We start from the raw sequence: 22,179 nt of genomic DNA, 5'->3' as shown, positions 1-22,179 counted from the left end.
GCAGTGGGGCGAAGCATCCGTCCATCTATTCGTTCTTGCGTCCATCCGTCCATGTATCCCTCCGTCTGCGCAGCCATCCGTGCGTCCGTCCAAGCATCTGTCTGTGTGTCCGTTCGTCCATCTATTTAACATTCTAAGTACCACCATCCCGCGTAATTTTATCATATATTCCACATATAGAAGCACCGCCATCTAGCGGGCATTCCAAGGACTAAACGAGAGGTGGCACACGCACACTTTCTTACGGCTTGCGCTTCGTGTCTACTTCCCACCTTTAAGCCCCTCGAGTTCATGGTATATACTAGTTGACTGTATTCATGGCACTGCGGCCCAACGCTCGTTAAACCTTTCTAAAACCAAGAAGGTTACGCCCAGCGAGTATAACGTAGCAACCCTTTCTTGCCTAATAGTGCTGAATGTACATGCCAATGGCTGCTAATGGGGAATGAGAGACAGGAGAATTCGGCTTTTACTTTCTTACAGCTTGCGCTTCGTATCTACTTCCCACCTTTAACCACCTCGAGTTCATGGTATATACCATTTCACTGTATTCATGGAACTTCGACCTCCATCCGGACTTCATCGAGGTGAAGCTTCACTTCTTTGTCACCTTTGGTTGGCGGTTGCCTTCACAAAAGCATATAGAGCCCTCATCGGAATGACCGACAATGCGGATAGCGACGTCTGCTGCACCAATGAAGACATCGACCATCTGATATGCGATTGCCCTCGATTTGCCTCTGAAAGACAGAAGCTTTCGGACGCATTGCGACAATTGGACGATCGGCCACTCTCTGTGCAGATGCTACTGGAACACCGTAACCGCCTTTCGTCGGCTCAAAAAGCAGTCAAAGCTGTCTTGTGCTTTTTGAGGACTACAGGCCTATGTGACCACCTTTAACTTTTGTGTAGTGCCTCCGCGGCATACGTGCCAGCCGATTGACTGACAATCCTCCTTTTTTCTCTCTCTTTCTCTTCTCTTTGCTCTCTCTCTCTCATCTTTATGCCCCCTTCCTGTTCCCCCAGCTTAGGGTAGCAAACCGGGCATGTGCCTGGTTAACCTTCTTGCCTTCCCTCTTGTTGTTTATTCCCCCCCCCCTCATGGCCTTGCGGCTCAGCACTCGCTAAACCTTTCTAAAACCAAGGAGGTTACTCCCAGCGAGTATAACGTAGCAACCCTTTCTTGTCAGAGAGTGCTTAATGTACATGCCAGTGGCTGCTAATCGGGAATGAGAGACAGGAGAATTCGGCTTTTGGCAACGCGCACGCTGCAAATTTTTTAAAGTTCAACAACGCACAGGAGAAATCTCCCACTGGCACCACCATGGAGGTCGAAACGTAAGACTTGTTACACACTACGACTACGACTACGAGGGACGAACAGGTGCTGCTTTATGGAGCTTCACCCCTAAAATCGGTCAGGAAGCCACTAGCCGAAGCAGTCGCTTTGCGACCGTTTGCGACCCTTTGCGACCAGTCGCAAATGTTCACGCGACCGCTGCTATTCGCCGGTGTGCACCAGCTTTAACTGCTGCCCTTGCGCTTATTGACAAAGAGGCTGCGATATGAGTTATATGACACCGTTGGCCATAAACTGCATATGCTCATGACTCCGTTCTCGGACATGATATTGTGAACTGGAAGTACGCAGCACATAGCGCTGGTTGCTGCCTTGACCGCCAGGTGGTTATTGACGGCGACCTTCATGTTGGCGAATTTCTCGTGCTATCTTCATGTTCACATGACATCATCATCGGTTGGCTTTTTTTGTCTCAGCAGCTTGCCTTCGATGACTGTGCCCGGGCTGAAGTGGCGCTGTTCCCTTTTTTTGATGACGCTTTGCTTTACCATTCCACGACTACAGACTGAAAGCTTCTTGTCGTATCCGACACGGACATACTGTCAGCTATGTCAGTGCTTGCGCCGGTGTCTTGCTCAACCACGTCGTATTACACTGTCCTTTTTACGCCGTCATCCATTTTTATGCGTCGCAGAGATTTGCCTCTACATTTCGGCGTTCTCAATACCACGCCTGGTTATCGACAATGCTTGTGAGTATTCTATTTGAAGCTTGCTGCACTGAGAATATCTTGCTTGTGTTCAACTTCTTCATCTGCTGCACATCATCGAGACGTCCGATGAACCGTACTGTTCAGAGCTCGGAGCCCTTAGAGCTCGGAGCCCTCACGGCAATAGATGCATTTAGTCTGTCCAATAAACAGACTGAAGTGTTTTGGTTGGCCGTGAGAAGAACAGGGAGGGGCAACCTAGGGGCTAAAACGTGGCCCCTGACTCCTCACGGGGGTTCTGGTCGCCGCAAACAGTGTTCTGCCCTATCGGCTCTGCCGAGGTAGCAGGCAGCGGTCGATAGAGTGAAGAGTCTTTAAATTTGTACATACTTCCTGCACATAAAGTCGAGTTGTTGCGACGTATCAAAAGGCACTGGTCTGCATCCTTGGCAAGCAGCAGTAGCCACGAGAAGACAGTATGGACACCATGCAAACAACTTTACATTCCCTTCTGTAGCAGCAGCAGCTGAGCAGCTGGGAGAGCTCCAATCTAGAGCACAGAGGGAGTGGGTAGAATGTTCAGTTTTACTGTTATCTTGACGACAACGTCGCGTTTGTATCAGTTTTTCTGACGCACAATGTTCGCTTGCTTGTGGTGCTGACCTGCCTCTCGTCTGCCGGCCTCAAGCTCTACATCAAAAAGTGACCCATCGCTGCCCGCAAGCTAACGGTATTCGGACATCTTGTTTCGAAAGATGCCGCGGCGTCGCTGAGTTTCCGTAGCCCACAGCGCTGAAGGTGATCTACAGCTTTGTTGGCCCCTGCTTTTACTTCTGGAGTTTTGTACGTAACTTTGCATCATTACCACTCCTCTGACGAGTTTTCTTACGGTTAGTACTGACACTTACATTTGGTCAAACTTGTGCGATGTTGCTTTTTAAAGAAAATAACGTCGGCTACTTACCTCACCACCAATACTTGGCATTGCGATACCACAGTGCTAGAGAGATTGAGACCAACGCTAGTGGAGTCGAACTTGGCGCAGTCCTAGCTTAGCAAAAGGACAGCTACGACGAGGTATACGTCGTCGCGTATGCTAGTCGCACTTTGAAAAATCCAGAAACAAACAATTGTGTAACTAAAAAGGAGTGTTTCACCATCACTTCGGCTCTTGGTAAATTTGGTTATTACCTATATGGTCATCCTTTCGATGTTGTCATCGACCATCACGCCCTTTGCTGGATTTCTTCGTTGAAAGATCCATCAGGTCGCCTTGGCCTAAAGGCTCTTCGCTTACAGGAGCGTGACACTTACGTTGTGTACGCAGGAAGCACACTGACGCCGATGTGCTTTCTCGGTCACCGCTATTTTCTGATGTAGCTTCCCTGTCAACGCTCTTTACATCACCAATTTCACTTTTTGACGCCATGCTTATACCGGTTGAATAGCGTAAGAATTCCTAGCTCTCGGCTAAGCTCCAGTACCTGCAACATCCATCGGCCACACTTTCTTCGAGAACACTTCGTCACCAATTAGCCCACTTTACTGTGCGTGAACACATCCTTTACCGCAAATATATATGGCACATGGTCACAAATGACTGCTCCTCACACCACGACACATGCTTGCTGGCACCTGCGCCTACTTCCATGATCTTTTCGCTTAGCCACGCAGGCCCACCTAGAACGTATACTCGGCTCAGACAACTTTTCTACAGGCATGGAATATATCACTGTGTCTGCAAGTATATTCGCACTTGCACGGCGTGCCAGTGGCCTAAAGTTCGTCAGTGCCCTTCCGGTGAGTTGCAGCCGCTTCTTTGCACTTCCCGTCCCTTTGATCGCGTCGTCATAGACCTATGTGGACCACTTCCCTGCAGTTTCTTGGGTAACAGATGGATCATTGTCTGCATCGTTCATCTGACGCGCTATGCCGAGACGCGCTATGCCGCTATGCAGCGCTACCACACTATTGCAATAAACAAAGTTCACAGCATGATGCCAGTTTGTGTTTTGGCACTGGTACACCCTGAAAACACTGGTACACGCTAGTATTTACTGGCACTTCGCTGGGCGCACTGGAGAATACGTTACCAGTCGTTAATACGTTAATAGCCGGGTCACACGGGTAGGAGCGCTGGCTTGACCATTGTGACGCTGTTGCACACTGCGATGCGCTGGAAGCGCTAAAATTCTCCCTGGAAAGCGCTGGTGTACACTTTGGAGCATACACTGTTTTTACCATCTCCACGTGCACGTGTATGTAGCGTGTGCAATGGAATCTTGCAGCATCGTTTATTATAAAACGCTTGATTGGACGGCCCGGATAGATGCTACCCTAACAGAGCCCGAGCATGCCTCGCTATTCCGCAAATCATACATCGTAATCTTCACCTGTGATATGCGGAAAGCTTCTTGCTTTTAATGTTTTCTTTTGGGATAAGAAAAAAAATCAGATGTTACCTTAAAGGAACCAACACTTCAGTAACCAACATTAGCACCCATTATTTTTAAATTCGCACAGTGTCAATAAAAGTGTTATTTTTTTCGGTGCACGTGCGTTGCAGCAATTACAGCACGTTTTTTTCAAGTCCCCCGCGAATTGCATATACCAATTTCGCATCGCTGATGCACTGTTTTAACAATTCTTTGTTGCAGTTTTTATAATCCAGGACCTAGTCGCCACTCCAAACAGAAACAGGAAATCATTTCGCCGCAAAGTTTACGAGACGTAAATGAGCTCTCTCGACGTTTCACAAGCTTTCCCAGTGGAGGCAAGACAAACAGCTGTCGTTAAATATCGCCACACGGGGAGTGATTGTCTGATAATGCTTGTCTTATACTTACTTCAGGTAGTAGTGAGAAGTTTTGAAGTTTGAAGTTTATTCATCATCATAGTTTTGAACATACATTACTTATCCAGTGGTTGAATGGAAAGGGGTGGTGAAAAGGCAACTGAATGCCTGACAATGCACCGATCCCCGCCCAGACCACAATACTGCACAACACTCAGCATGTGTGTCTAGGGCATAAATACATAGATTCAATACAGTGAAATATACAAAGTGTAGACGTAGAGCGTGGAAAAGATAAGAAATAATTACACATCTCTAAATGCACTCTTTACACATAAAAGCCCTTTAAAATCCTATAAAAACAAAAACGTAATTGTGAACAGTTGTGAGGAAGTGAAAAATTTACAGTGCGTTTCAGCAAAGCTACACGAGTTGCACTTCATTAACACACAAAAAAGACATATCACGTTTGAAGCATGAGTAGATAAGCGTGTATCTTCTTTTTGAAAATTGCTGGGGATTGACTTTCATTCACTATGGTGGTGGTCATGGTATTTGAGTTTAAAAACGAAGGAATAAGGTGCGCTAGCTTTTGTCTACCGTAGTTGGTCCGAGTCCTCTCACTGTAACAGGTGAAGAAAGGATCCGAAGCTCAAATGCAGAGTCTTCAAGCATCGCAACTCAGCTGCTTTGTGAGCGGTCTTACCCAGAGCCCCATCAGCGAGCATTAGGACAATATATTAGGCATGTACACCACATTGGTGTACATGTCCACAGCGCTTGTTGCTTTGAGTACATGCAAGTGTAAAGTGTAAGAACGACTGTAGTGTGTATTTTACACATTCAGCCACATAAATCAACCATTTTTCTTCGTCTGCTGTTCCCGCACAAGGACGTTATGACAATCCTGTACACACATATGCACCGAAAGAGTGATCACAAAACTTGCGTACATATTGATCAGTAGCAAGAGCGAGCAACGGCTATCACCGAAATAAATCGGGAGTAATAGCCGGACATATGTGGCTGCTCTTACAGTGCATTTAATATCTTTCGGAGTTATAGGACGTCAATTCCTCAGAAAACATTGTGCTCCTAATTGCCAATATGGGCATATATAATTTGGCGCACAGCAGCCGTTCGTTAGTGTCGTATCAAGACGCACTTGTTATTTGGAAAGGAATATCGCGTCTATGTTGTTGACCATGCGACTTGTAAGCATTAAGCAAACGGCCTGTTCATTGAGTAATATGTCAATTTACTAGCGCTTAGGTACAACCTGGCGTGGTGTGGTGGGCAGAGTACTCGGTGAGAAATAGAAAAGTGGCGAGTTCGAGTCCTCATGGCAAGCATGTTTTTTAATGCATAAATCTATTCTATATCATTCCTTTTACTCATATACTTATTTAGAGTACATACGCATCAACGTTTTAACGCTGTAATGCCGTTTTGCGCAGTGTACCCAGCACTTCCCACAAACATGCCGTTACAGCATCCGAGTACCCAATGCAATACCAGGCCCATTACCGGGCATGGTACTGGACGCTGGTACCAAGAGGCACTGGGTACCCCTCGCGTTTTTGCATTTTTTATTCTGCAGACTTTCGTTCTTCGACATGGAGCACCACGTGAACTGCTCAGGCGTGTGTTTCTCTCCGACATCACCCATGGCCTTCTCACCGTATGCTGCATCATTCACCTCAAGTCTAGTGCATACTACCTGCCCCGCCGCGCTGGTCTAGTGACTAAGGTACTCAGGTAGTGATCCGCAGATTGCGGGATCAAATCCAGGCTGCGGCGGCTGCATTTATGATGGAGGCGGCGATGTTGTAGGCCCGTGTGCTTAGATTTGGGTGCACGTTAAAGAACCCTAGGTGGCCAAAATTTCCGGAGCCCTCCACTACGGCGTCTTTCATAATCATATGGTGATTATGGGACGTTAAACCCTACAAATTAATCAAATTACTGCATACCACGTGTAAACGAACGGCTTTACGGAGAGGTTCAACCACACGCTCACTGATATGATAAGTATGTACGTCGTATTGGATCACCGTAACTGGGGCGCTGTTTTACCATTTGTCACATACACCGCAACGCTGACAAGCTACCACTAGTTTTCGCCCCTTTTCATGTTGTACGGACGAGAGCCCTCTTGCACCATGGGCACCCTGCTTCCATACCGACCATGCTTCTGAATAGACGCTGGTGTCTGTAGCACCGAGATATGTGGAGGACTCTAGGCAGCTCGATCGTAGACTTACAACCACCACTCAAGGTCACTAAAAACTGTGACATGGAAGTGATGCGCCTTCAGGAGACTTACCGACTGGTACCTAGTTTGGGTATGGATAACACCTCATAGTCCTGGCCTTACGAACAAGCTTCTTTTACGCTATGATCGCCCCTCTGCATCATAGACCGCACGTCTCCTGTCAACCAGAAAGTTAAGCCCGTGACCCCGTCCCACTATCTCAGACATCGCGATGGTGACACGGTTCACGTCTGCAGACTGAAACCTTATTACGATCCCTTGATGCTGTCTACGCCTACAGACGTCAGCATAGATTGTCTTCTCTCGCATGGCCGAAGCTACCCTGACTGCAAAGTCGTTCCTGCTTCCTGCACGAATAGTTCTGCGACAAAGCGAGGAATCTCTAACATATGCATTCCTTGTCTCATGTGCGCTCCAAGTCTTTATAGGGAATCGAAGCTCAAGTTGCGGAGCGGCAACAACGCCGCACCGGGGCCTAGTGGTGAGTTGCGGAAAACTTGAGAGGTGCGGGCGAGGTTGCAGGTAAGTCGGTGTGTTTCGCCGAAACGGGAGCGCGTGCGACACGCGCGCAATGCGTTCTGCAGTCGGTGTCGAGAACTGGCTGGACGTCACCGTTCGGCAGGGCGAAATTGTCGGGAGGTACCTTGTTAGACATCAACACGCAAAGAACGTCGCACACGGCACGTCTTCTCTTCCGGCACCCAGCAGACGTAGACCCTGTGACAACCCGCCTGGCTCTTGTCGTCCAACAGCATCGACGCCACTGCAGTTGTTTCGTCGGTCCTCAAACGGGTAAGCACGCCGTCTTAGTGAACTGTTTCTGAAGACGTTTCTCGTGTTTAATGTATTACCGTGTTTTTCTATTTGTGTTTCTTGTGCTTGTTTTTCTATCAATATATGTTTGTTTGCCGTGCAAGTTTCGTTAACTTTCTTGCTGCCCTAACCAGCATCTCGCGCACGACTCTTACAGCATGCTACCGTTAGTACATAACATCTGCGTTGTTGGGTCACCACAGTACAACAAAATATCCTTTTCGTGCCATGCTTCTTAATTTTAAATGCGACGGCTTTCTTAGCAAACTTGGGCGACTTTGAATCTATCTATCTATCTATCTATCTATCTATCTATCTATCTATCTATCTATCTATCTATCTATCTATCTATCTATCTATCTATCTATCTATCTATCTATCTATCTATCTATCTATCTATCTATCTATCTATCTCTCTATCTATCTATCTATCTATCTATCTATCTATCTATCTATCTATCTATCTATCTATCTATCTATCTATCTATCTATCTATCTATCTATTTATCTGTCTGTCTGTCTGTCTGTCTGTCTGTCTATCTATCTATCTATCTATCTATCTATCTATCTATCTATCTATCTATCTATCTATCTATCTATCTATCTGTCTGTCTGTCTGTCTGTATGTCTGTCTGTCTGTCTGTCTGTCTGTCTGTCTGTCCGTCTGTCTGTCTGTCTGTCTGTCTGTCTGTCCGTCTGTCCGTCTGTCTGTCTGTCCGTCTGTCTGTCTGTCCGTCTGTCTGTCTGCCTGTCCATCTGTCTGTCTGTCCGTCTGTTTGTCTGTCCGTCTGTCTGTCTACCTGTCCATCTGTCTGTCTGTCCGTCTGTTTGTCTGTCCGTCTGTCTGTCTGTCTGCCCGTCTCTCTGTCCATCCGTCCGTCCGCCCGTCCGTCTATCTATCTATCTATCTATCTATCTATCTATCTATCTATCTATCTATCTATCTATCTATCTATCTATCTGTCTGTCTGTCTGTCTATCTATCTATCTATCTATCTATCTATCTATCTATCTATCTATCTATCTATCTATCTATCTATCTATCTATCTTGCCGCACGTTTCGGTGCTCTCGTCGTCACCCCCTTAACTTGGCATGAACCAAAATTAGCATGGTAGGGAAAGAAGGTTTGACAATTATGACGCGCTGGTGAAGACATGAATATTGCCACGATCCCCTCGCGTATGTCGTAAAACACGTTCCACCAGACAGTGGCACACACCCACAGGTGGCTATGTACCACTGTCTGGCGGAAAGTGATTCAAATAGAAGCATTCTGCGTGAAAATTTGGTATTTTGGCACATAGATACGCCAGGTCTCGAAACTACCTTCGAAATAGACGCTAGATTTCGTGAAACTTGATAAGTGGTGGCAGTGCTGCCTACACAATTTTATAAACATTACACATGTGCTCCTTTTATACAGCCATAACGTCTAGTTAGCGTCCATTGTGGTTAGTTGCCATGCGCTGAAGTTCATTTATGTAGCAGTGTCCAGGGACAACATCTTTGCGAGCATCACCTCTTCATATCAGCTCCTGGTGTTTCTGATACGCATCTACAAGTTGGCATCATTGCGCAAATGCACACAACTGGTTATATAGGCATCTGCTACTCTTCAGCATATATCTGTGCGTGCAACATTTGTACATATATTTAGCCACACTTCATGACGCGTCGCTCAATAAATAGTGCAACAGGATCACCTGCCCTCCGCACGCTTCGCATAACGTCAATTCCAGGTACGTGGGATTTTTCAATTTTTTTCTTTCGATCCGATTAAGCTCACTATACCCAGGCGCATGGGCTGCAGCCCCCTTTTTTTCTTTACAGTGTTTTGTATTCTTGTCCCCACACCTTCTCAATTGTTGCACTGTGAGTGTTACACCTCTTTTGCAAGCACATTTCAAGCAACAAATAGATTAACGGGAGCATTTGAGCTGGCGCCCTGATGAAAAAACGTCCACCATCAATAGGGTGAAATCCACCATCAACTATTTCAGTAGATTATGGTGCTGGAAGTAATATGGGTGGAGTGGAGTATGGTGAATAATGGAGTGTCAGCAATTTTGCAGAGCGAAGCAGCGTCAGGACCGCCATGACAAGCTGCCACTAGAAAATAATACAATATATTGTATAAAAAGTGATCTAGAAAGCACCCGTAAATAAGAACTACGTGAGTTCGAGCGTGCAACTTTCAGATTACGAACTGAACACATTAACCACCGCGCCATGCAAACGCATGGAAGGTTGGCTGTTAAGAACTGACTGTTCAACTTCTGCTCGTCGCGTACTCAATATGGATGAGATCTGTACCTACTACTAAAGTTTGCAAATGTATTAAACACATACAACTGCTGCCTGTAACGATTGCCAGTGCGATAATGGCAACAGCGCTATGTTTTTGTTACATTTCACAACCCCAAGAAAAAAAATTGGTTCCGTATCTGCATGTCTCACCTCAAATGGCGTCGAACGACGACAGACTTGCGTCTGGAGAGAGTGAGCAAATCGTTCATTTGGTGTTCTGCGCGAGCAAATTGGCGAATTGTATTCTGGAGGCGCTGCGTTAGAGTCTGTATCTGTGCAGCGAAGGCGAACAAGCGCATCGATGCACGTTTGTAGACATGAGTTCTCTCTGGCAGTTATATTCTAAATCTGAGGAAGGCGTGCGCGCCGGTCTCGGAGACGAGAAGGTGTAGAACGCGAAGTGATGGGCAGGTACCACCCTCATGTTGTCTTAGCAAAGCGTTGGAAAGAGTTGCCTTTTTCAGCATCGCGTTGCATTGTCAGCGCAGCGTGAATAATGCTATGGTTCTTGGAATTACATATGTATGCCCTTTCAGTATGAGTTCACACATACAAAAGTATTAACGTGTTGTTATTGAGCCTAAGATATAAGAAATAATTGCTTTTTAATTGACAATCGCACAAGTATTAACGCCGAAACTTCAGCAATATTGGTAGGCACTGCAGATACAGCTGCCCGTTTAGAGTATCGTTTGGGGCCGTTTGTGGTATCGTTACGGCGGACAAACAGACAAATGTAGAGACATACAAACAGACAGACAAACAGACAGACAGACACAGACCAAAACTTTTTCGTTGGCATACCCCAAAAAAGACTATTGTCTTTAAAAAAATGAATGGACTGAGGAGAGGAGTAGGTAGAGTTTATTGGCGGGTACTGTGAAGTTTATTATCCGTTTGTAGCTCGTTTCAGAGGGTGACATCTGCTCATGCTTTATGACGCCTTTAGGCTCATTCGATATATGCGCCCGCACAATTTATAGAGTATTGGGATGTTTTTTGCGCAACGCACTACACAGTCATGCCAGCGCACTGTTGTAGCTCTATTTTTAGCAACAAGTACACAATGACCTCGCCAAAACGAATGCAGTGCACCGGAAACATTATTTAACATATTGGTTCAGTAAGCATACAAATTGACGAGTCTGTGTTCTCGTATAGGAGCCAGAGAAGTTCCGGCGAGTGAGACCGGCGGCTGTCGGTGAAAGAAGGCGTACGTTTGGTGAAAGTACTCGAACCACGTTGCATCGATGTTTGTAGCTCCTTGCGCGGACATCGTACACTATAAGAAAGCTTTATTAATTAGGTTAAATGATGACTCGGCTGTGCTGTATTGTTATTTTTACTCGTCGAAATCGTGCATACTGAAACTCCCAAGCGCCGTTAACACTTGAATGGGCTCGGTCGGTAGGCCTACTCTACGGTAGAAATCATGGTGGTAGAACAAAAGGGTGAAAGCAAAACTCGCTGGGGCTCGTCTCCAGGCATATGAAAGTAAAAGTTTATGCATATTAGCGTCGCACGCACTTCTTAACTTAAAAGTGCGACTCAAGTATTTAAGTGCGCAAGTATTGCCAGAGTTGCCTTTCTAGCGTGGTGACATCAAGTGACTGGTGAAATTTTGTGTACCTTGAGGGGGGCAGTTTGAAACTCGAGCTCATTTATTGCCAGGCAACTGAGCGGCAATGTAAAACATTTAGTGTCACTGTTGAAATCGACACCTGCAGTTTTCTAAACATCACAATAAAGCAAGACATCGCGGGTATCAAACTGATCTAAGTTCATGCACGAAGTGTAAAACTTCACAGCCGCATTATAGCTTGACAAAGATTAAACCATTATTACCAACGCAAGAATAAAACAATGTGCTTGAAAGTGACATGAGCAGCGTTGGATTTTTTTGACCGTAAACGCATATCTATGCGCGTTCAAGAATGAAACATAACAAATAAGTGATTTCATATACGGCCATTTACTTTCTCATCATGCCACTATCGTCAACGAGGCTTCAATTACGCCACCGTCATCCAGCTTGTTTACCAAGCCTTCCACCAAACACGTTTTGTAAAGCCCCCATCAGTCGGCATTTTCCACTGTCGCCATCGTTTGCTCGCCACCACACGCACCTTCTGCCAACATTGTTTCCACTCTCGCCGCCATCAGGTGGCAATGACACTGTCACCAACAATGGCTCGCCACCGCCGTCACCATCTGCCAACGTTTTTTCTACTCTCGCCTTCATCAGCTACAATAGTGGGTATCAAACAAGCGTACTTGCAGTAATTACATTAGTGAGTGTTTAGAAATGCTATGAAAGGCCGCTCTTCCAGCTTTCGCTGTGACTGTGCTGCGCGTTCCGCGCAGGCCTGGCGTTTTCTCATAGTCCAGTCATTTTTTATCTGAGCTTCGCTGTGTCTCATCATAGTTTGGCACATGAACAGATTCTTCCCTTTTACGTCTTTCAGGAAGCCTTCTGTACAGTTGCGGATATTATGTTGTTTTTTCCTCATATTTCATAATTATTGTCTATGCTTCTAATGTTCGTATTGTGCGTTGAGTTCTATTTATTTGTGCGTTTTGGCTCTTTCTTTAGATGATTCTTTCTGTACACTACTGTGTTCTTCTTATTGTTCCAATTTTACGTGTGCGGCACAAGACGTTATGGTTGTTCATGGGCACGGTAAGTAAATGATTTATTGATTCGATTATTGAATATTATTACTAAACATTCAAGAGAACTAAGAATAAAACCTAGTTCAAACGCATCGTGGTAGCCAGCCTACACGAAGCAGAAATTGCAGATTAAAAGAATTACTTTTTCAAAGGTCATGTACGTGCAGTTCTCTGCGGCCAGTGGGGTCCACTTTAGCATCAATATCCCGAAAGCCCACCTGACGGCACGCTACTGCTTGTGCGTCAGTCGGAGGGGTGAAAAATTTGGCGAACGTTTTGTGCACACAGCAGTCATTCAACAGGGCACACAAAAAAAGCGCGAGGGCCCATATACAGTAAAATAAAGAAAATTGCGCGCAAGACCATTCATTCGTACAGTATTGGTAATGCGTCAATAATTGTGACCAAATGATACTCGGTTCGCCAATAGGCTTGGGAAAGTTCACCTGCAGTCAGATGCGCGTAAATTGTTGATCTCACGTATAAAGTAGGATGCACTTTGAAGTCTTCCGTGTATCCATCCATGCCATAGTTGCTTCTTAGCTAGCCAGATTCATGAATGCAGGTCGTGTTCCTTACTTCTATCCGCTTTGCTCTTGTTTCGTGTTCATTTACTGCTGCGATTTACACATCATATTATTGCAACTCAGAGTAATCTGCTTCGCTGCACGTGGTGCAAATGTGGATGAACATGGAAGTGTTTTTATGTGTGTCGGCGTGTGGCGGCCGCTGGATTGACCATAATGAACTTTCAGTGTAAAAAAACTGGACACGAAAGCTTGCATATGAGGTTCCCCTCTCGATTTCCTGTCACAAAAGCAGAATGAATGGACGTGGTTACTTTAAGGTGTGATTAAGTTATCTAGAATAAGTGGCTCCATGAACCACAAGGCTCACTTAAATTTTATGATCAGCTTACCGTTTTCATTACCTTCGCACGCTTTTCTAGAATATTAGGATAAATCAAAAAACGTAGGGTATTGCATGCTTTGTGAGTAAACAGCTTTATAATGACTATGGTTGCTTAGTAAGACCATTTTGTGGTAGCTATACGACAGCACTTTCTTTTTTGTAATCCTTCCAGACTTGGCTCCATATATTAAAAAAAACTACAGCCACGAAGTGTGGCTCTCGTGCTAAGCTCATTTTTGTAAAAGTAAATATTCATGTAAATAAACTCGTTCTTTTTTTTGCTGTTAAGCTTCAGCAAATACCAATATTAAACCTAAAATAAAACTTGCACAAATAAAAAATTAAAACAGTTGGCAATTTTCATCCTCATGCTTGTCATGCGATTTATTTTCGAGTGTCTTAATTTGTCGGTTTTTGCCTACTTTCCACCTTATTTTTTGATAATTAAGCAAGTCTCAATAAAGGCACACAAGGAAAAAAGTTTGCTGGTGCAGTTCTTCAAGGTGGTGTGCAGTGCTCAAGGACTGAAACGTGATAATTTAAAACTAGCACATACTTATGATTTCACCATCAGCAGTTTGGGTGGTAAATGTGCAATTTCGTCTGGAACATTATTTTTACAGACCAGATTCGTCACAGCATGGTTATCTCGAGGGACTACACATACGCATTATTACGCAAAAAAGTTTGATGTCACGTTTTAATTTTTGAGCACTGTACATAATTGTATGCAAGCAGACAAATTAAACTCGACTGCTTTTCACGAGGGCTCACTACTGTTTAAAGATTGGAGGATCCTTGAACTCCGGTTCTAAGAGTTGAATGTGATAGCAATATCTTGTCCCTGTTGTAGCCCCGCCGCGGTGGTCTAGTGGCTAAGGTACTCGGCTGCTGACCCGCAGGGCGCGGGTTTGAATCCCGGCTGCGGCGGCTGCATTTCCGATGGAGGCGGAAGTGTTGTAGGCCCGTGTGCTCAGATTTGGGTGCACGTTAAAGAACCCCAGGTGGTCTAAATTTCCGGAGCCCTCCACTACGGCGTCTCTCATAATCATATAGTGGTTTTGGGACGTTAAACCCCACATATCAATCAATCAATTGTCCCTGTTGTATATTTAAACCACTCAGTACATAACTTTATTGTATGAGGTTACTTCAAGAGTTTGAATTGTGGATGACTTCAGTCTAGTTGATGATGTTGAAAGTGTCTTCTGTCAGCAAGCTTTCGCACATGGCGGCATATTGTGTAAAAAAGATAGCATACTTTAAACCATGAGTAATTATGTGCGTGAAATACTTTCAAACTTGCTGTGCACCCACTACTTGGTCTTAAAAGAAGACGCGCAGTAACGTGCATGCCGTATGTAATATTTGGCTGGCTTTAAACCACCAAGTAATTGAGGTAATCACATGTTATGACGCCCGATAGCAATGTACTCATGTACCAAGCAATATTACTGCGATATAACATATTGTGCTGTGAAGCCTGCATACAGGATGGGTGTGTTTGTTAAGCTATAAAGTTATTTTCTCAGTATTTCGAAGCACAGGAAGATATTTTCACTGTACTTCCAAGAAAATGCTTGGCGATGTGGTAGAACGCCTACTTTCCACGCAAACCCGCTTTCGGATCCTTAATCTACACGAGTTTTTTAATTATTTACTTCATTTGCATCTTTCTAAGTTCTTTCTTTACAGAAAAAATAATGATTTTTCACTAAACAAACGATGCCGTCGCTGGCATGTCTGCGGAACAAGCTCTTTATTGCCATCGTGTTAGCTATGCGTTATTGGTATAACGGAAAGTGGGTTATGTGTCCGAAGTGAATTTTTTTAGCGTCCTGTTTGCAAGAAGTACTGGTAATATGTTTCTTTCCAACCCGAGAAGATCAGTTATAACCACCAGTTTTAGGCCCCGCTGCGGTGGTCTAGAGGGTAAGGTACTCGGCTGCTGACCTGCAGGTCGCAGGATCGAATGCCGGCTGCGGCGGCTGCATTTCATGGAGGTAGAAATGTTGCAGGCCCGTGTTTTCAGATTTGGGTGCACGTTAAAGAACTCCAGGTGGTCGCAATTTCCGGAGCCCTCCACTACGGCGTCTCTCATATACATATGGTGGTTTTGGGATGTTAAACCCCAGAAATCAATCAAATCCATGAAAGCGGAATATCAACTACAATAAAATATTCAATGCAAATGCAGTTCATACGGTCAATAGCGGCTCGAAATTTTTTGTTACTGACTGAGGATGCTCATTTCACACGGCAGAAAATGATTAAAGAAACAAGTGAACTTTCTGTTTACGAAAGTGAATAGAAAGTGTCTATCGATAAGCATTAAGTATAAACACAATGTATCTATTCACGGAAAGTTGCCTAACAAAGACACGTTCTCACCACAAACCATAAATGAGCACAAAAAAAGAAGTTAACTTCTTTGGCGCAAACAATACGGAAAAAAAGAAAAAAGGAAGACGAGGAAAGACACAGATTGACGCCAAACTAACAACTACTTTATTCTTCACACAGCAACGCATATATATGCCGAAACCACATACATTGCATGCGCACGCACAGCTTCGTATCGTATACGTGATAACGAAAATTCCTTAAACCTTAATACATCACACCACACACCTGAATGTACACGCGTGTTGTCATATTACACTTGTAGAACACGATATCTTAACCAAGATGTGTACGCAAAAATTCATATTCGATGGCATGCAAAGAAACGGAAGTATCACTGATACAGTCAGCTCCGCTTTTCTTAATATGATAAGCCTCCAAAGCAAGTCTTGCATCTTCATTCCTGCTCCTGCCCAGAATCATCGTATCATGAAACCGTGGTGAACATCCAATGCAGGATTGCAAGTGAGCAACAAGATGTGCCCCTTTGTCTACCTTGTTAACTATTTTTTGCGCATGTTCCCTAAGACGCTCGTTTATGCAACGTCCCGTTTGCCCGATGTAGATCCTGCCACATACCAGAGGTATGCCATATACCACACAGGTGATGCAAGAAATAAAGCAGACACCGTGTTTTATTTTGCACCCAGTTTTCCTACTACCGCAGGTGCGGGAGCACAACTTCAAGAGTTTGTTGGGCGCAGAGAATACCAAGGAGACCCCATGCCTGTTAGCAACTCTCTTGAGTTGATGTGTGACCTTATGTAAATAAGGTATCACAACAGGCCTGAACGTATCACGTTCACATGTCGCCTTCTTTCTTGTTTTCCTTTTCTGAAGCAGGGCTTCAGCTACGGCTGTAAGGAGCGTCATAGGGTAACCTGCAGCCAAAATACGGCGTACCTGATTTTCAAAACTCTCCTGCATTTTATGAGCGCACGACTTTCTGAGAGCTGAATCTATGCAGGTTGAGACTATTCCTCTTTTAACCACTTTCGAGTGGGCCGACTTAAAATGTAACAGCTCTTTCTGTACACGGGGACTGTAAGCCCAACACACATGCCGGTAACATACCTCTAGACTAAGGTCAAGGGCTTGTAAGACATTTTCCTGGGGCAGCTCATGCGTGAAAGTGAGCCCTTGTCCGTGTTGCTTAAAAGCATTTAAAACATCAGTCACCGTATCACTGTAGTCAGAGCCAAAATTTAAAAACACAATAAAATCATCTACATATCTAAAAACTCTTAAAACCTTAAAAACTTTAAAAACATTTTGTAGAGACCTATCGACATGGGCTAAAAAAATGTTGACAAGTACAGGAGCAACACAGGATCCGATGCAAATGCCATCACGCTGAATAAAATGCTGGTCATTAAAAACTATGAATGTGACCTTAAGATAGAATTCTAACAAACTCATAAAATTCGCCACGTTCAACCCGACCTCGTTCTGAAACGAGATAGCACCGTTTTCTTCAATGCATTCATGCACAGATACCAATAACCCTTGCTGCGGTACAGAGTAAAATAAATCCTGGACATCAACCGCTATCTCGTTTCAGAACGAGGTCGGGTTGAACGTGGCGAATTTTATGAGTTTGTTAGAATTCTATCTTAAGGTCACATTCATAGTTTTTAATGACCAGCATTTTATTCAGCGTGATGGCATTTGCATCGGATCCTGTGTTGCTCCTGTACTTGTCAACATTTTTTTAGCCCATGTCGATAGGTCTCTACAAAATGTTTTTAAAGTTTTTAAGGTTTTAAGAGTTTTTAGATATGTAGATGATTTTATTGTGTTTTTAAATTTTGGCTCTGACTACAGTGATACGGTGACTGATGTTTTAAATGCTTTTAAGCAACACGGACAAGGGCTCACTTTCACGCATGAGCTGCCCCAGGAAAATGTCTTACAAGCCCTTGACCTTAGTCTAGAGGTATGTTACCGGCATGTGTGTTGGGCTTACAGTCCCCGTGTACAGAAAGAGCTGTTACATTTTAAGTCGGCCCACTCGAAAGTGGTTAAAAGAGGAATAGTCTCAACCTGCATAGATTCAGCTCTCAGAAAGTCGTGCGCTCATAAAATGCAGGAGAGTTTTGAAAATCAGGTACGCCGTATTTTGGCTGCAGGTTACCCTATGACGCTCCTTACAGCCGTAGCTGAAGCCCTGCTTCAGAAAAGGAAAACAAGAAAGAAGGCGACATGTGAACGTGATACGTTCAGGCCTGTTGTGATACCTTATTTACATAAGGTCACACATCAACTCAAGAGAGTTGCTAACAGGCATGGGGTCTCCTTGGTATTCTCTGCGCCCAACAAACTCTTGAAGTTGTGCTCCCGCACCTGCGGTAGTAGCAAAACTGGGTGCAAAATAAAACACGGTGTCTGCTTTATTTCTTGCATCACCTGTGTGGTATATGGCATACCTCTGGTATGTGGCAGGATCTACATCGGGCAAACGGGACGTTGCATAAACGAGCGTCTTAGGGAACATGCGCAAAAAATAGTTAACAAGGTAGACAAAGGGGCACATCTTGTTGCTCACTTGCAATCCTGCATTGGATGTTCACCACGGTTTCATGATACGATGATTCTGGGCAGGAGCAGGAATGAAGATGCAAGACTTGCTTTGGAGGCTTATCATATTAAGAAAAGCGGAGCTGACTGTATCAGTGATACTTCCGTTTCTTTGCATGCCATCGAATATGAATTTTTGCGTACACATCTTGGTTAAGATATCGTGTTCTACAAGTGTAATATGACAACACGCGTGTACATTCAGGTGTGTGGTGTGATGTATTAAGGTTTAAGGAATTTTCGTTATCACGTATACGATACGAAGCTGTGCGTGCGCATGCAATGTATGTGGTTTCGGCATATATATGCGTTGCTGTGTGAAGAATAAAGTAGTTGTTAGTTTGGCGTCAATCTGTGTCTTTCCTCGTCTTCCTTTTTTCTTTTTTTCCGTATTGTTTGCGCCAAAGAAGTTAACTTCTTTTTTTGTGCTATGTACCAACTAGACCCAACGCAAGTTTCATAAATGAGCAGCTAAATCACACTTCCAGCAATAATGCCTTTATCTTAATTTGAGAAATAATGAGGATTACTAATGGATACAACCTTTGTTTTGGAGACGACGAGGGTCAGACCTGTTAACAAACAGCCTTATTTCAAGCTTTAGAATGGTCTGTGGAGCTACAACACATGGCGGTGACACAAGCTGAATTCATATGTAAAAGTCATTTTTATATGACTATATATAAATCATGCTTATATAAATGAATACATAACCTTATATGAACGCTCCTAAAATGCTACATATACTGGAATGACAGTAATTGCTTCATGTACCAAGTTTATCTATGGCATAACAAAAAATTGCGACCAGGTTGAAATGGTTCATACATTGGGTATATCATATAAGCCTGACATGCGCCATTCGTGCTGTAGCAATACATGAGAATTTTCGCATAGGTCTATATGAGGAACTTTCGTAAGGGGTACTTGAAGGACAATTTCGACTACGTCTGGGCACATCGGAAACTGACGGCCTTTGTCAATGCGTCGGCCTCACTCATAGCATTCTTCCGTGCTATAAATAGCTTTACGACACGTACCAGCCTAATATCTCTTATATCTGAATTGCTGGCTGTAAGACTTCATTGACCGCTTGCGGTCACTACGACAAAAATCACGGCCGGGCTAGAGGGCAGACACGAAGCGCGTTGCGTTTCTCTCCAGTAAGACTATTGCGCTCAATATCTCTTCAACATGCCGATTCATAAAAACTTAACATCTATATTCACAGACAGGTTGTATGAAAAAAAAAAAAATCAATGCCTTCGGTAAACTAGCGGACCTTTCAAAACTCAGGCCTGTCTTCATCAAATACACCTTGTTATCTACTGGCATGTTTATTCCAAAACGTCTCCGTAAGTAGCAAGACGTCGCATAGAGTCGTTATCACCAACTTTCACATGTAAAGAATCTGCAGAAAAAGTCAGCCTGCTCCTTTTAGGTCTGTGAGAGTCACCGTAAGTTAATAAAAATAAGAAAAGAAGAAAAGCAGATTCAAATGTATTGAAAATATGGAGGTTAAGAAATGCGCAAAGTGCTTTAATTTTCTTTAAGGTCAGCGGGTTTGTTTGACTTGCGTTAGCTTTTATTCGGCTTTGCGATTCATTTTTGTTATTTCAGTTTTTTAGACCATTGTTCACATACTATGGTCCTGATAAGCATGTAACCCCCCCTGCTACCTCTGTCTCGACAATTTGCCTTTTGCAGATCAGAAGTTACAAATGCTCCACGTCATTTGGCCTTACGGTCTAATTTGTTTCGAATCGACACCGTTAGTATGATGAGGCGACCATGAGATTATGTTTACACAACAGCTGCTTCCATCGAGCAACGGCCAGCGCACATGCGGAACTTTTTCATGTTCATAAATGGTTGAGATTCTTGAAGTTCAAATTTGGGATTCTTCAGTCAGCTACCGTGCACCAATATGCTGTTGTTGGACTAAATGTTCATATGCCACGCTGATACATGCGGTGAACACAATCAATTTTTGGTTGTTCATCTCTCTGCTTATAACGCTCATCGAGAATGTTTTCTTCATAAGCCGAAAACGCACATTTTCTTTTGCTAATACTGCTCACCATCTCCCTGTGGTATGAACTGATATTTTCGTAATGTCATTGCTTGCACACTTGGTGCATAGGCGCATACAGGAAATTGTGCGCATACAGGAAATTGAACCAGATCCCACAGGAAGACTCTCTCAGACTACAGTCTAAATTATTTTATTTAAACGCATCTTGTTTGACGAAAGTTTATTTCACCAAATCAAATGCTGTTCAGACACTCCCTTTGTTCTGAAAAGCATACTGTGCACTTGCACCAAGTGTTGCAGTCACAAAAGTCTGTACTATCAAAAATACTTGCCCTTCATCAGCGACCTTCAATTTGTTTTTTTTGTTTTTGCAAACTACTTTAATAGACGAAAAAATACAATTTTAGCGTGAAATTATGCCACAAGAAAATAGAAGATGCTTACCTAGTGCTGTCATCCATAAGCCAATGTGCGTGGCAAACATGCTGGCGCACTTGTATAAGTGATGCACCATACAGGGCGAGCTTTTCAACTGCGTATTATCGAAGAACGCTAGATGTCGTTCTCCTCCGTAGACGTCGACACACAATGGTAGCCTAAAAGGGCACATTCAGGCTGATGTAGTCATGTTTGCTTTGTGAAAACAAGCCTGCATCAAAAAAAAAAAAACGCGTGGACAGGCATTCTGACTTGTTATTCTTCTGCAATATGTTTCAGCCATTTTACTACAAGCCGGGAGCTTCTGTGAACTCATATGTGCCTGCCTTAATGCCACGGCAAAGAGAAAAAGGTTAATGTATCGCTGGTAGCTACTTTGATCGATGAACTCAGGCAACATGACCATGCTTGCAGGATCCACGCCGCTTATCGCGCAAGTTGCATGTTAGCTTTGTGCAACAGAACAATAATCCAAAAAATAATTTAATATCTTATAAGACGAACATATACAGCAGAAGGCTGTTTACTCAGCTGAGCTGCAACCGCTGTGACGCCGAAAAGAATGATGCATGTGTACCGGTCTTATATACGAATAATAGCAACAGCGCAAACACCCGATCCCTTCCGTCTGCGATCATCAACTCCTGATAGCTCATTATGCCTTCGCACTTCACCGCACAAAGGGTGTCGAATGCCAAAAGTAACAACTTGAACAGGGCAACAGAAGTCGGCTGTTAACCTAAAACTGGACATTACGACCCCGTTACCCGTAATGCGCTAATTTAAGATTACCCCTATGAGCAGCGCAAACTACGGTGCAGTGAAATGCACAGCATTTACTTCCTAGTGTTTTTTTTCTATCGAAGAAGCAAAGCACATATGGGCAGATGCATAGTCCTACAGGCAAAACTGGCCATAAGTGTATGAGCCAGAGGGGAAGG

At 44.0% G+C, this 22,179-nt stretch overlaps 1 protein-coding gene across 5 annotated transcripts in view; it reads right to left on the bottom strand.

The window, feature by feature from the left end:
* LOC119170217 (venom metalloproteinase BumaMPs1) overlaps nt 1-21,409 on the bottom strand; it is a 336,963-nt gene extending 315,554 nt beyond the window's left edge. Inside the window, exon 1 of one of the 5 annotated variants that reach the window (XR_012894142.1) lies at nt 21,245-21,409. Coding sequence is in view for 3 of the 5 variants with exons in the window: in XM_075888614.1 (XP_075744729.1) it covers nt 21,245-21,314 (70 nt within the window). In the remaining 2 variants the exon portion in view is untranslated. The remainder of the gene's footprint in view (nt 1-21,244) is intronic. The other 4 variants (XR_012894141.1, XM_075888614.1, XM_075888613.1 and 1 more) reach the window with 4 other exon arrangements.
* Nucleotides 21,410-22,179: the final 770 nt, after the last annotated feature.

This window comes from Rhipicephalus microplus, chromosome 3 (assembly GCF_043290135.1).
Source record: "Rhipicephalus microplus isolate Deutch F79 chromosome 3, USDA_Rmic, whole genome shotgun sequence".
In the NCBI taxonomy this organism is placed as follows: Eukaryota; Metazoa; Arthropoda; class Arachnida; order Ixodida; family Ixodidae; genus Rhipicephalus; species Rhipicephalus microplus.
Note: the sequence above shows the minus strand (reverse complement) of the source record. Positions and strands in the feature narration are given on the sequence as shown.